The sequence below is a fragment of the Sinocyclocheilus anshuiensis genome, unplaced genomic scaffold (genome assembly GCF_001515605.1).
Source record: "Sinocyclocheilus anshuiensis isolate Anshui unplaced genomic scaffold, SAMN03320099.WGS_v1.1 scaffold210, whole genome shotgun sequence".
NCBI classification, from domain to species: Eukaryota; Metazoa; Chordata; class Actinopteri; order Cypriniformes; family Cyprinidae; genus Sinocyclocheilus; species Sinocyclocheilus anshuiensis.
In genome coordinates, this window is record NW_015547666.1 from 501,672 (window position 1) to 517,121 (window position 15,450).

Consider the following 15,450-nt stretch of genomic DNA (forward strand, 5'->3'; position numbering starts at 1 on the left):
TATATAAACAAAAACTTTTATTTTGGATGCGATTAATCGTTTGACAGCACTATCACAAACACACTTAAAGGTAAAGATATGATTCAAGTGTGTCTTTCAACACCACGAGAAAAAACGTGAACAAGCACATACAAACATCTACTGTAACACTCCACCCCATTTATCTGCTATCACTGCATTTCGCACTATTTAAAAGGTGTGTCGGTGATACGGTTCACAAACAAAAACACACGTCTCGCACGTCTCTCCTGATACAGAAGGCCTATATACTACCGGCCTGGACTGACCTTCTGTTCCTCAGCATTGCACACGTACACATTCATTCCCAGCACAGGACAGGAAGCATGAAGAACTATGAAAATAAACCAGTGAACTGATCTTTCCACAGTATGGCTGCCAGTGGATTTCGTGAATTATGACCAAGAAAGTTTATCTGAAAATTAAAATTGTCAGTTGATGTATTAGTTAGTTGATGCATTAACAAACGTTAAGTAATGGGACCTTACTGTAAAGTGTTACCCAAAAAACAAAGAAGATGAATCAACATTGAAGATAATTGTTTTCGCTTCTAAAGCTACACTCAGAGGTGTCGCATTCAGAGTCCTGCTTTAACCTCCATGTGATTTCATATTTGTTGTGATAATGTGTGGACCAGTGATAAACAGAGACGGTTTAATCTGATCTGTGCAACAGTCCTCCTGAAGAATCTGGGCCAGGCTAACCAAAGCATACCGAGGTACTGAAAAGTGGGTCAGTGGATCTATTATTATAAGGAATGACTTTACTTACTGTAGAGTTAACCAGTAAGGAGATTTTGATATTTCTTTACTGCTGTTAGATACACTTACGAGTGCCTGGAACTACTTAAAGGGACAGTTAATCAAAATTCACTCACCCTCAATTTGTTCCAAATCTGTATGAGTTTCTTTCTCCTGCTAAACCCCCAAAAAACATATTTTGAAGAATGCTGGTAACCAAACAATTGATGGTAGCCATTGACTTCTATAGTATTTTTTCCCATACTGTAGAAGTCAATGGGCACTGTCAATTGTTTGATTACCAACATTCCTCAAAATATCTTTTTTTTTTTTTTTGAAAACTCATAGGTTTGTACAACTTGAAGGTGAGCAAATGATGACAGAATTTTAATTTTTGGGTGAACTATATCCACTTTAACTAGATAAACAAAACAAACAAAAAAAAAAAACATTCTTGTAGGGATGTGCAAAACTACATATTTTTAAAATTGACTAGCCATTCAGGCAAAACACCAACAACCTATTAAGAAATCCCAGTATAATTAGGCTGTTTTCAGTATAAAAACAACTTCTGTGACATGAGGATAAAGAGAAACAATGCACACAGTCTAAAAAGCTATAAAAGCACAGCATGGTAATTAAAACAATTCAGCTAAATATACTTGAACTTAAAAAAAAAAAAAAAGACAACCCCATATCTGATATTTGTAACGGCCCTGTGGACTGTTTGTTGTGGTTTCTTCCCTTTGTGTTGGTTTAGCCCGTCTAATCATTAGTTAATCACCATCATTGTGCTCACCTGTCTACGGTGCGAGGACGCACCTTCCGGGAGGGGGAGTACTGTAACCCCATATCTGACATTTGTAACGCCCCTGTGGACTGTTTGTTGTCGTTTCTTCCCTTTGTGTTGGTTTAGCCCGTCTAATCATTAGTTAATCACCGTCATTGTGCTCACCTGTCTGCCTCTAATTATTCACCCCATATTAGTTCCTGTCTGTCTGAGCATTGGTGTCAGTTATTGTTAATGTTACCCCGAGTGTGTGTCTCACCTACCTGAACCTGCCTTGTTGTGTCTACAATAAATGTCATTATTGGAATCCTTGTCGTCCTCGTCGTCCTGCCTGCCTCCACACACCCGTTTCCGTGACAATATTTCATCTAATTAATTAATTTATGGTCAGATTTCAAATTTGACAGTTTCACCATGGTCTATTTTATTTTAAATAAAATATTATAATTTCACTGTGATTTAATTTGCAAGAAAGCAGTAGCGGTGACGATTTATTCTGAAACCACACAACTAGGACGGATTACGATTGAGATATTGTATATTACATCTGCAAATCAACAAAAGTAACTTTGTCACAACAGCTAACTGCAAATTGCACATGCAAATGGAGCAAAACAGTAGATCTTACAATCTCAGCCTAGTTTTACTGGAAATATGTGCCTCAATCTACATTTTCAAAAACACACCTATAAATACAATTGACAGTTTCCAGAAAATATACACTAGAATCAAACGCCATCATGTCTATTCCATTTCACACAGATTATGATTAAGGGGGCAAATTATTGATTACTAAACACTTATTTTTGTTATGCTATGACCTCAAAATGATTTTACCATATAGTGAATGTTTTGTAAACAACATTGATGTTTGCATCACATATGCAGCACTATGGGCCAGTTTTACGAACAGCTTGCGCCAGAGCAAACAGTCTTTTGGCGTTAAAATAGTACTGTCAGGTTTTAGTAAAGACGCGCAGTGACCAATTAGTGCTGAAAAGGTGTGGACAGTTATTTTTGCGCCTGAACTTATTGAATATGTATTTGTAGGAGTTTCCTTTTCAGGCACAAAAGTTATGGGAGGAGAGTATTTAAATGAATCACGCAATGCGTTTTACTAACGTTTGCGCTCGTCAAATTACTGGCATTTAATTTCACTGTGATTTAATTTGCAAGAAAGCAGTAGCGGTGACGATTTATTCTGAAACCACACAACTAGGATGGATTACGATTGAGATATTGTATATTACATCTGCAAATCAACAAAAGTAACTTTGTCACAACAGCTAACTGCAAATTGCACATGCAAATGGAGCAAAACAGTAGATCTTACAATCTCAGCCTAGTTTTACTGGAAATATGTGCCTCAATCTACATTTTCAAAAACACACCTATAAATACAATTGACAGTTTCCAGAAAATATACACTAGAATCAAACGCCATCATGTCTATTCCATTTCACACAGATTATGATTAAGGGGGCAAATTATTGATTACTAAACACTTATTTTTGTTATGCTATGACCTCAAAATGATTTTACCATATAGTGAATGTTTTGTAAACAACATTGATGTTTGCATCACATATGCAGCACTATGGGCCAGTTTTACGAACAGCTTGCGCCAGAGCAAACAGTCTTTTGGCGTTAAAATAGTACTGTCAGGTTTTAGTAAAGACGCGCAGTGACCAATTAGTGCTGAAAAGGTGTGGACAGTTATTTTTGCGCCTGAACTTATTGAATATGTATTTGTAGGAGTTTCCTTTTCAGGCACAAAAGTTATGGGAGGAGAGTATTTAAATGAATCACGCAATGCGTTTTACTAACGTTTGCGCTCGTCAAATTACTGGCATTTGCGCTTGAAATGGCTGCAATTATATGGCATTATTTTACTGACAAATGTCGATAGCGCATTATTGTAGCGCGAAAGCATATTAATATAATGCGCGAGCGCAAATCTCTCCGCTCGCGCGCGGATTTCTTTTGCTCTCGCACAAAACCGGACGCGCGCGCACTCAGATACACGCTGCTCTCGCCCGGAGAGTATGGAAGGCCAAAAAGGCCAAAAACACGAGACGCGTTAAAATTCACGTGTTTTTGGCCCTTCTGGCCTTCCATAGGAGAGAGTGCGCGCACTTAAAACGTGTCTCTCCTCTCACTCAAACTGTATCCTGTGCACTCACAAATCTCTCTGTGCTCATGCGCTAGATATTAATTATTTTTGCACCTGAATTAAACATTGTCAAAAGTTATTATGCACTTTTAAAAAGTAGTCTCAAAACAGATTTTGTGCAGGGCCTTTTCTTGATTTTTTATTGTTGTATTATTGTTGTATTTTGATCTTTTCTGCGAATGCACATATGCATCTCTTTGTAAAGTAGGCTACTTTGTATACACTGTTTTAAAAGGTGCTATATAAATAAAGCTTTAACCAATCAGACCTCCACAACTGACCGATGAAAATACGTCTCCAAATCGTAAGTATCGGTTTAGGGAATAGTGCATCTGGCCCATATCTAAATAGCTCAGAAGACAGAAATAATGAAGAATAAATCAGAAGATTTAAGATTTAAGATTCAGGTGCGAAAAGAATTAATATCTATAGCGCATTTGTTGCAATTATTGTTGCTAGGAGGAGGAACCGCAGAGAACAGAGAGCGCGTGGTAGAAGGGAGAGGATTTTTCCCACACGTATTAATTTATTTTGCATGCCAGAAGAACACATTATCCGAACAAATAGTTTGCCAAGCCATGTTATTTTTAATTTGCTTCAGGAAATAAAAGATGACTTGGAATACCAGGTCTATCAAAACTAGCAAACCTTAATTTTTTGGCCTCCGGTTCTTTTCGACGTACTGTGGCTTCTTTATTTGCGCTGCGCTTGGTATATTGCGTTGGTCAATATGTAGATGAGATGTTGCGTCTGTGTTCTTTGATTTGCGTGTTGTTGTTAGTAAATCACCCGCAGAAATGTCCACACCCATCGGTGCGGTTTTGGAATTGCGCTCTCACACTAATTTGCCCCATTTAGTAAATCTGGCCCTATGTGTGTGGCTTTTCTGACATAGTATGCATGCTCGGTATCGCACCTGGTACAGTATTGCACACTCAGATACAAAGACCTACAACTTCTTTGTTCTCTTATAAATGCTTGACCGGTCAACATAAATGTGACCCTGGAGCACAAAAGCAGTCTTAAGTCGCTGGGGTATATTTGTAGCAATAGCCAACAATACATTGTATGGGTCAAAATTATCGATTTTTCTTTTATGCCAAAAATCATTAGGATATTAAGTAAAGATAATGTTCCATGAAGATATTTTGTACATTTCCTACTGTTAACATATCAAAACTTAATTTCTGATTAGTTATATGCATTGCTAAGAACTTCATTTGGACAACTTTAAATGCGATTTTCTCAATATTTAGATTTTTTTGCACCCTCAGATTCCAGATTTTCAAATAGTTGTATCTCAGCCAAATATTGTCCTATCCTAGCAAACCATACATCAATGGAAAGCTTATTATCTTAATAGATGATGTATGAATCTCAATAAAAAAATGGACCCTTATGACTGGTTTTGTGGTCCAGAGTCACAAATCCTTCAGCTGGTCGCTAACAACATTGCCCTTGATGCCATACAACAGTAGACAATTCCTCACATTACCCAGAATTCATATTTCACTTTGTAAGGGCCAAACAGGTTGTGAACTCAAGTGGTGAAGCTGGCTCTGTCCTCTCGAGTCTCCAGTGGAAGGTCACACCTCATCTTCCTCATTCTGAATAGTGTTACCGCTGCTTCCTCATGACTGGCTTTCTGTGCTTTGGTCACCAATGCCTCATACGCTAAAACTGGAAATGAGATTCCTTCTCATAGACGATGCACGTGGCCATGTGATTTGTCAGTCCAGGGTGTGAATATTCCTTACTATTCTGACCCCACTATGTGCTGAGTCATTGGAAATGAGCTTCATGCGGTGAAGAGGCTGGCATGATTGAGTCAGCCACAGGCTACGCTCCCATATACTCTTGAATTCAGTACCCATAACTGGAAATGTTGATTTATCAAACACTACTCAAGACTTCATGTGGAAAATTGCAATATCCTTTGCTGTTTTGCAATTTTCCAAATGCTACCAATCAAGCACTCTTTGGTAATCAGGGAGCCAATTAAATAATTATCTTTGGAGTAGCAAGCAAGCATTACACATTATCAACAGAGCGCTAAAAGGAACATGCCCTGACTCAAAGCAGAGGGAAACCACCGCAGGTCTGAAGTAATTCAACCAGAAATCAAAGTTCTGTCATCATTTACTCAATGGTCCTTTTTCCATTCAATAATAGGTAGTAGTGACCATGGCTCCAAAACCTATACACACAAAACACAATAAAAGAACCTTAAAGGGGTCATGACATGAGAAATCAAATTTGCCTTGATATTTTGGCATATAAGAGGTCTTTGTAAGATTAAAACATCCTGCAGGTTTCATAGCTTAAAATGTCCTCCTCGTTATAAGCAAAGCATTTATTTAATCAAGCTCCAAAAACAGCTCGTTTTGGATCTGAGGTGCAGGGTGACATCACTATTTATTTGCATAAACACCACCTCCAGAGCAAGACATCGACGAATAGTCTTCTTCTCACCATAGGCCCCGCCCACTGGCGTTCAGTCAGCTGACACTTGATTTTGATTACGCTGAAAGTGAGTGTCGCGTTGCGTCAAAAGCAAACAGAAATGACAATCACTGCCACTATCTCGTCTACACTGGATACAGTAAACAGATGTGCGTTGATGTGCACTTTCTGACTCAGGCCACGCTCGAGTCTGTCGTCAGGAGAAGTGCAGTGAAAGATCGTTCACTTTGACGCGTTTGGTTTAAACAGCCTGTTCACATCTTTGTACAGATATCAGAAGGATCCCAGCGTAAGGAACAAACACCCCGGATCGGGTCGGAGGATTTTGTTTTGTAAACGTGGCACAGTGTCATGGAGAGTTCACAAAGAAACATTTGTTGAAAGATGAAGCGGTACTAGATCTGACTGCAGCTGCATCACAAACCATAAGTAAATGATTTCATAATGCTCAGTCTGGAAATTACCGTTTTATTTGGATTATGTTGTCAAAACACATGCAATAGCGAGGGGCGTTGATACGGTTTCCTATGCAGTGACATTAGCCAATCATAACCGTGGCTGATTACTGACAAGCCTTAAAGGGGTCATATGATGCTATTTTAAAGATCATTATTTTGTGTATTTGGTGTAACAGAATATGTTGACATGCTTGTTAGAACGAGGCGTTTTAGGTAGGCGTGGCTGACTCTTAACTTAACTCTTTGGATTTGAGACTTTAGTCTTTGCAACTTTACAGATCTTCTTTATGCACCAAGAGCTTGTAACACTCCAAAGAGAAAGGAAAAATTGAAATCGCATCATATGACCCCTTTAAAGGACACACCCCTTAAAACAGGTCGTTTTAGACAGAGGATCAGAATGAGGGTTGACAATTATAATTTTTCCACATATTTATTTGTTTTTTTTTTGTTAAAAAAAACTTTATTAACATTATAAGTAAACCTCAAGGAACATAATAATAAAAAAAAACATTAAAGGTTCCTCAAGGAACATTAAAATAATTTTTAAAAATCCATGTCATGACCCCTTTAAACGTAGTCCACATGTCTCACATGCAATATTTTTTGAAGGCAGATTGAAAGTTAGGTGGTCATTCACTAAAAAGAGTCTCCTCCATTACAGACAACTTATGTTATTTTTGTTTGTTTTTTTGGCCATTGTTACAAAAAAGCAGAATTGTAACTGATCCTGCGTTCCAGTAAATAACATTTTTCAGATGTCCGCAAAGATGTGACGTTCACATCTTCAGATAACAGGTCAAACAAATTGGTTCAAAACACCACAACACCGAAACAAAAAAAAAAAGTCTTGTGCTGACATCTTCGCCACTGTTTTTCCAGCGTCTCTCAGCCTAATAAAGCTCTGGCTGGTTGGGCGGGTGCCAAAGCTCTGGTGACCTATTTTCATCCTGAAGACAGAAACCCCTCTGGCTGCAGGTCAAGCCTTGAGTGATAACCTCAACGGCTGTCTGGACTGACACTATATACTGAAACACAGATACTTTCCAACTTAACCACATGTACCTAGATAGGGACCTGGAAAACATGCCACTGGTTTTGTCTTCACCCAACAAATCATAAATCTGTCTGCTGCAGAATAGTCCTGTATCTTATGAGCTACAGTGGCCCCAAAAGTATTTGGACACTTGAACATTTCTAAATGGCACCTGGTTCGATTTTGTTATCTAATGCAGTGACATCTGCAAACAAACAACGCCATTCTCTCGAAAAATAACATCCATTTTCTTTGCATTTTGGCAATGTCAAGATGATTTTAGTGAACAGATGAACTCAGTTCAAACAGGTGTAACCAGAGGTGTGGTTTGCCACATTAATAGATATGTTACATTAAGACAACCACAAAGCATCCACATTATTTTTCTAGATCTTTTAATAGTATATAATTATAATATATTATAATATACTCTTGAATTTGGAGCACAAATCTTGTACTATGCAGTACTACAACAGTTTGAAAATCTGTGAAAATCACTTAGAGGCACATCAGAAATATTTACAGTTCTGCTACTATTCTAACTTTAGAACTTTACAAAGCTATATTTGAAACAAAATAGCAACTCCAGGAAATGATGCACAGACGTTTTAAAGAAAACGTGTCTTTGAATAATTATTTTATTGTGTTCTGTGTTCCTTTTCTTGGCAGTTGGAAGTATTTGGCCCAGTTTGTTATTATGAGATACAACCTAGTAAGCTACCTTATAGGTCTCATGATATGATTCAATAAAAAGGGATGCAAAAAGTTTCCAATTAAACTTTACTGAAACACTACATTTATTGTATTGCCTAAATGACTTGCGACGGTCTACATTGACAATTGCCTGTAAGGCAGCATACTAACTGAGAATCTCTGAATGGGTGAATCTGAATTCATTCAATCATTTGCAGCGAGATCATAGCACTGATCTTGCTCACTGTACACTTTTTATGGCTGTTTAGTATTTGAATATCCGCTCTGGTTTAAACCAATGCCAAAAAAATAAAGAAGACAACTGATCACACAATTCTTCGATTTTTAGAAGCAATTACAAATACAGACAGAGGCACTTACCAGCGCCTGGGATGATGGCTAATTTAGTCTCAACTAGTCCCATCTTAGCAGAGCTGGCTGTAAAAGAGGTCAAAGTGTGGAGAATCAGTTAGCCTATTTGTTTTCAAAGAGATAAATCTCAGAAGACCCTGAAAAATATGAATGCCTTCAGAAATCACACATTTTAAATCAGGTAAACAGCGATAAAATAATCAGGTTTATGATGCATACAATATAATAAAGAATACAATACTCATACTAACTGTGCTCCAATTAAAAGACATTTAATCAATAACTAATACTTTAGTGATAATTAGTTACTTTCTTGTGACACTGAACAGCACATACTGATAAATAAACTGATCAACAAGTGAAAGTAGTTTAATTTGCTTTGGATAAAAAAAACTTCCACATGCATAAATGTAAAAATTAAATTTACAAGTTTTCAAAACAAGTTTTTTTTTCTGCGCATTAAATATGAACCGTTATGTTCAGTTCTCACACCTGCCAAAATACTCAAAGGCAGCCAGTTTATTTCACAGTTTGAAACCATGAAAACAATTTCAGAGGCATCTGAAAAGAACACTAAATAATATTCCGCATTCATTTTTTGTAATACTTTGTTATTCTTAAGGCATTCTATAATTTCTACATTTTTTACAGCAGCACAACTTTGAGTCAGTGTGCAATTACACTGAATATAGACCTTAAATATCCACATTTGAAAAAAAAGGTGCCTTGTGTGAAAACATATGGTGTGAAATGCATTTGAAGAAGTGCAGGAGACCTGTTATAGCATCATGCACAGATTTCCTAAATCTAAATCTGGGTGTGAGAGGAGAACGCATGAAAGAAGCCATCTGCTATCTGACAGCGTAATGAAGACATGTTAATTCACAACACTGAGTGAACCAAGATACACTAATAAAACCATTAAAGGGGTCATGACATGAGAAATCAAATTCGCCTTGATCATTTGGCATATAAGAGGTCTTTGAACGATTAAAACATCCTGCAGGTTTCATAGCTTAAAATGTCCTCCTCGTTATAAGCCAAGCATTTATTTAATCAAGCTCCAAAAACAGCTCGTTTTGGATCTGAGGTGCAGGGTGACATCACTAGTCATTTGCATAAACACCGCCTCCAGAGCAAGACATCGACGAATAGTCTTCTTCTCACCATAGGCCCCACCCACTGGAGTTCACTAGCTTAGCGGCTGACACTTGATTACGCTGAAAGTGAGTGTCGCGTCGCGTCAAAAGCAAACAGAAATGACATTCACTGCCGCTATCTCGTCTACACTGGATACAGTAAACAGATGTGCGTTCACTTTCTGACTCGGTCCACGCTCGAGTGTTACAAGCTGTTCATCACCCCGGATCATGTCGGAGGATTGTGCAGAAAACTTACATTATAAGTAAATGGAGGAACATATTAAAATAATAAAAAAAATCCATGTCATGACCCCTTTAAATCATTTTAGGTTGTTGTTGATCCCACACTTGTCCTGATTTCCAGTGGAGCTGAACTACAGTATAACCAGCTTGAGTATCTCTAATATGGATTTACACTCGAAGCATGTGCCAATAATAATTTTCTGTATTTAATTAAGATCATGCCTTTTGAACTGTGTGAATCAGCTACAGCTTGTGTTCATATAAAGTCATGAGATGAACCACATGCTCTACCTGCCACTCTGATGTCACAGGCAAGAGCCATTTCAAGACCTCCTCCAAGAGCCGCCCCATCAATGGCTGCAATCATTGGCATGGGAAGAGTACCTAAAACATTTCATCAAATGCCTAAAACTGGATTAACCATTAAATGAAGTTCTCATATGTCAACACTTTTCTAATTTGCAGTCAATTGTTTGTTTGTTTTTAATGGCTGAGCTGATCTCTAGAGAGCAGGGTTTCCATTGGATGAAATAATGGGGCTGTAATAACAAGCAATGATAGCTAATAGGATGTAAAATCCATTACCCGTTTATTAATAATTAAATGAACTCTTCAAAACATTATCTCTGCAACTAGTATTTACATTGTACAATTTCACAATGACCTTAAGCATAATGTGACTGTATGAAATTCTCTCATGGTGCTAACTTATAAATATTAGCTGTTTGGTTAAATAACTGGCAATATCAAATAAATTTGAGGAATTAGATTTCAAGTTTTCAGCGGTTTAACTTACCAAGATCTGTTATTAGTGTTCTTGCTTTAGTAACAAATGGTCCTACTTCACTCTGCTGCATCTTTGCTCTTTCTTTTAAGTCTGCGCCTGTTCAGACAAACATGCGTTGATGCAAAGTTGTGTTCTTGTGAATGACATTGAAAATCAGCCGATTTTAGTTCAAAGATCTGTATGCTTGAAATAATTAAACTGTAACGACATGGGCATTGGTTGGTACATTCACATTGGTTTGCCTTGTCAGATTTAAAGGCAAGTTTACTTCAATTTTACTTCAAATATATATATATTTATCAAATGTATTTATTATTATCCCTTTTAATAAATAAGCATGGTTTAATCAGAATGTATGTTTGTTGGCCATGTTTGTTTTCAGTCTTTCAGCAAAAAAGTAACAACTTTATCCACCCATGTACCCAACTTCTTTTGACTTAAAGGGGTCATATGATGCGATTTCAAGTTTTCCTTTCTCTTTGGAGTGTTACAAGCTGTTCGTGAATAGATAAGATCCCTGAAGAAAATAATGATCTTTAAAAAAGCATCATATGACCCCTTTAACCAAACCTGTGCGCAACCAATAATGTCATACCAACAATACAGCTGAATGTTGGTGTAACCCACACAATCCAATCATACCCTGTACAGTTGTATGCAATTTGCATTAAACACTTCATTGGCTAAATATACCTGCGCAGAATATTCCAGGCACCATACTGCACAAAACTACAGTACGCACTTTGTTGTCCTTCTTCAGTGACTCGAGAGCTTCTGACATCTAGCAAAACAAAACAAATCATAAAAAGGGGGATATTATGTATGTCATAGTTGTCATTTGTTATCGAATCAAATTCTAACATTTGTGCCTCAGAGACGATGGAAGGAGACACATGGCCAGAATTCGGGTCCACTGCTGTAAGGAATATACTTTCCATGAACCGTAGTACACTCTAAAGAAATTCAGAGACCTGTTACCACAACTTAAACAAATCAATGGTTTCAAGTTAAAAACTAATTTACTGATTTAATTAAACGTTTAGCTGCGAACATTGTCAACAGAACTCATTGAGCATAATTTAAACTGAAACTTGATTTTTTTTAATATAATGATAAGCTTTATTATTTGAATATAAAAATTGAACAATGGATTTCACAGCATGCTTTGCATAGGACTGGAGAATAAACGTTGAAATTAAGTGTTTTAGTAAAGGGAAAGACCTGTGAGTGTTTAATGCTGTTATGCTTGACATTTAAAAGCATTTCTGTTATGCTGAAGTTACCATTGTGCTAAAGACTAGTGCTTCTGGTTTAGGTTCTGGGATGTGCTATGCTATATGAACGGAAATAGATAAGTTTAGTTGGTTAAAAACTTTTAACTTTATTTTTTGAGTAATCAACTTAAAAATGCGTTTGTGTCACAAGTTTAGTTCCTTTTTAAAGTTATTTCACGGTTGAACCCAAGCGGCAACCTCCCGCTCTCTCGTGAAGCCAACACGGAAGTGACTAAAACTGCAATTCATCGACTGGCCACTAGAGGCTGGCTCCAAAAGGGAGTCAGTCCCATAGACTCCCCATGTTAAAATGCCCAACTTTACAGCAGAAAAAAACATGTTTACAGCCTGGTTCAAAAAGTGGTTTTGGTCTATATAGCTAATTTTGCCCTTCATGACAACTGTGTGGGTGGTGAATTTTTTTTTATAAGTCATCCGTTTAAATTATATTAAGCCCTAAAGTTCTGCATAATAAGGGCGTGGCCACTTGAGTGACAGGTGGATGCTGTTGCCACCGTCGAGCTATGTGGGCGTGGTTTCAGCAACCAGCTCCCGCCTCTTTGCCCATTTTCGATTATCCGGGAGTGACGCGCTGCCGACGGCCAGCTCCGCCCACTTTGAGCTTCAAAAACTGTCTTCGGAACCATACGGGTGACGTCACGGACACTACGTCCATGTTTTTATACAGTCTATGGGTTGAACAATTTCATTAGAAGTAGTCGTAACTCAAAAAGATTGATGCAAACTTGCATTTTTTTGCATCAAAACATTTGTTTTTAGAGTGTACAGGCAATTCTACAAAATACATCTAAGAATACCATTGTTAATAAAAAAAACAAATTACTTTTTGACAATTTTTTTTAAATATTAGGTAGTCATGTAGTGGCCAAGTGTGATTAACTATTACATTTTGACAAGTAACATTGTAAAAATACTCACCATTGTAACAAGATTTTTGCTGATGGCATTTTTAGATTGAGGGCGATTAATCCCCAAAACAACAATCCCTAAAACACAAGAACAGTTACACTACAATGAACAGTTGACAAATTGCAAGAAAATGTATGAAAAATCATGACAACTAAAACAGACCCTTGAAGTGACAAGAACGTCTAATATTAGTTAGGAACATTTAATAATTTTGAGTATTGGGCAGATTTGGAATTCTAAACTCAGGCATTTACTAAAGACAAATGACAGTTTCTTGGCGTAACAGGGCACTGAAACGGTTAAATAATGGGGCATTATGAGAGAAGCTGCAGAGTACGTGTCTGCATTGCATATGAACCCGATACACAAGCTCTGTGATCAATCATTCAGTTTCTTGTGCTCTACCTGAGTCATCACCGTCCAAGTATCTAACGATAAGGTCATCTCCAGACTTAACGTCGGAGCTGTACAGTCGCACACAGTGAGGCGCTCTCTTGGTTAGAAATGAGTGCAAAGCACTGTCCGATCTGCAGACGCCGCTGATAACGTTCATTTGAGATCGGAGAGGCTGAAACAGCGCTCTGCACTTCACTAAAGCCGCCATGTTTCAGCTTTCCTTGACTTTCAACTCTGAACCGCGAGTCACGTGTCTGTTTCAGGTCACGTGACCGCGGCTTCTCTGCGGCGGCGGGATTTCTCTCTTACGAAACACGGAGGGATCTGACCAGACGGCTTGATCTTTAGGTAAAATATACAGCCTATACACAATTCTTATGGTAAATTTATAAAAAACCTGTACGCCATTTGTCATTGACATTTAGCTTTACTCATTTAGCATACGCGACTTACAAATCTAGCATTTTGGCGTATGATTCCTCACAAGAGCCAACAACATGCATTGTACACAATGTCAAGTGTATAGTATGCAAAGTTTCCTCATTATGAAAAATATTTGCAAACCTATATAAGACTAACGAGGTTATACTGCCTAGAGAATGTTATAGGTTCACCCTCAGCATGGAAAAACATGGTTTGCTGGACATCAGTTTTCCATGTTTTTGGGTTTTCTTTTTTTAGTTTATTTCATTTATTTAACAGGGACCATGCGCAAGCTAATTTGTATCTGCTGTCCCAGGGCAGGATGTTGTTACAAAATTACAATAGTCCATCACACACAATACAATACATACAATATCACATCATACTTAGTGATCACATGGTTTTCATTTAGCCATACTTTAAGTGTAGTTTTAAAAATACTAAATGTTGTACACTCTCTAATCTCTAATGTAAACAGGTAATGACGTCCATCTTTCTGCTGCTCTACCTGAAAAAATGTGATTGTCCAAAGACGGTTTTCTTAAATTTAGTCGAACAGTCACCTCTAACTGATGACCTAGTCTCCCTAATATTGCCCTTACAGAAAGTCACACATTGTTTCATTTTGCTATTAATGTTTTAATAACTTATATTATAACTTTCTATGAAGCCTGTATCTATAATGCATTATTCTTAACACATTAAAATATATGCATAATGTATAATAGTTATCATGTATTATAAGGCTCATATCTTGACATTGGTAAAGATCTGCATATTGTTTTAATAAATCTTAACAGTAGTTGGGGTGGTTGTTCAGATTTGAGTGTTTCTAATGTAAATTTTACTGTGTGGTAGTTCAACTCATGCTAGCATTTAACATCTGAAACAGTGCAATATAACTGTGTTGATATTACAATAAATACAGCAAATGTGCAATATAACCCATTCATGATATATTCTGTTTAAAAGAAGACTTAATTTTACCTGTTACTTTATTTAAAGGGATACTCCACCCCAAAATGATAATTTTGTCATTAATCACTTACCCCTATGTCGTTCCAAACCCGTAAAAGCTTTGTTCGTCTTCGGAACACAATTTAAGATATTTTGGATGAAAACCGGGAGGCTTGGGACTGTCCCATTGACTGCCAAGTAAATAACACTGTCAAGGTCCAGAAAAGTATGAAAGACATTGTCAGAATAGTCCATCTGCCATCAGTGGCTCAACCGAAGCGACGAGAATACTTTTTGTACGCGAAGAAAACAAAAATAACGACTTTATTCAACAATTTGTCTCCTCTGTGTCTCTCCGCATCACTGTAGTGCCATTTTGGAGAATATCCACTGAACGCAAGCAGCGTACGCTATTCTGTATCAGCCGCAAAGCCATTTTCTACGTGTACGCTTTTTTTTTACGCTTTGATTTGAACGAAAACAACGCATCCGTGTAGCGCGGCTGACACAGAATAGCATACGCTGCTTGCGTTCAGTGGATATTCTCCAAAATGC

At 37.4% G+C, this 15,450-nt stretch overlaps 1 protein-coding gene across 1 annotated transcript in view; it reads right to left on the reverse strand.

Annotated features, from left to right (window-relative positions):
- auh (AU RNA binding protein/enoyl-CoA hydratase) overlaps window positions 1-13,769 on the reverse strand; it is a 24,868-nt gene extending 11,099 nt beyond the window's left edge. The window contains exons 1-6 of the mRNA XM_016504940.1: window positions 13,525-13,769; window positions 13,129-13,196; window positions 11,609-11,696; window positions 10,925-11,011; window positions 10,420-10,512; window positions 8,753-8,809 (exon numbers count right to left, since the gene is read on the reverse strand). Coding sequence (XP_016360426.1) covers window positions 8,753-8,809; window positions 10,420-10,512; window positions 10,925-11,011; window positions 11,609-11,696; window positions 13,129-13,196; window positions 13,525-13,723 — 592 coding nt within the window. The 5' untranslated portion in view covers window positions 13,724-13,769. The remainder of the gene's footprint in view (window positions 1-8,752; window positions 8,810-10,419; window positions 10,513-10,924; window positions 11,012-11,608; window positions 11,697-13,128; window positions 13,197-13,524) is intronic.
- Between the last annotated feature and the right edge of the window lie 1,681 nt (window positions 13,770-15,450).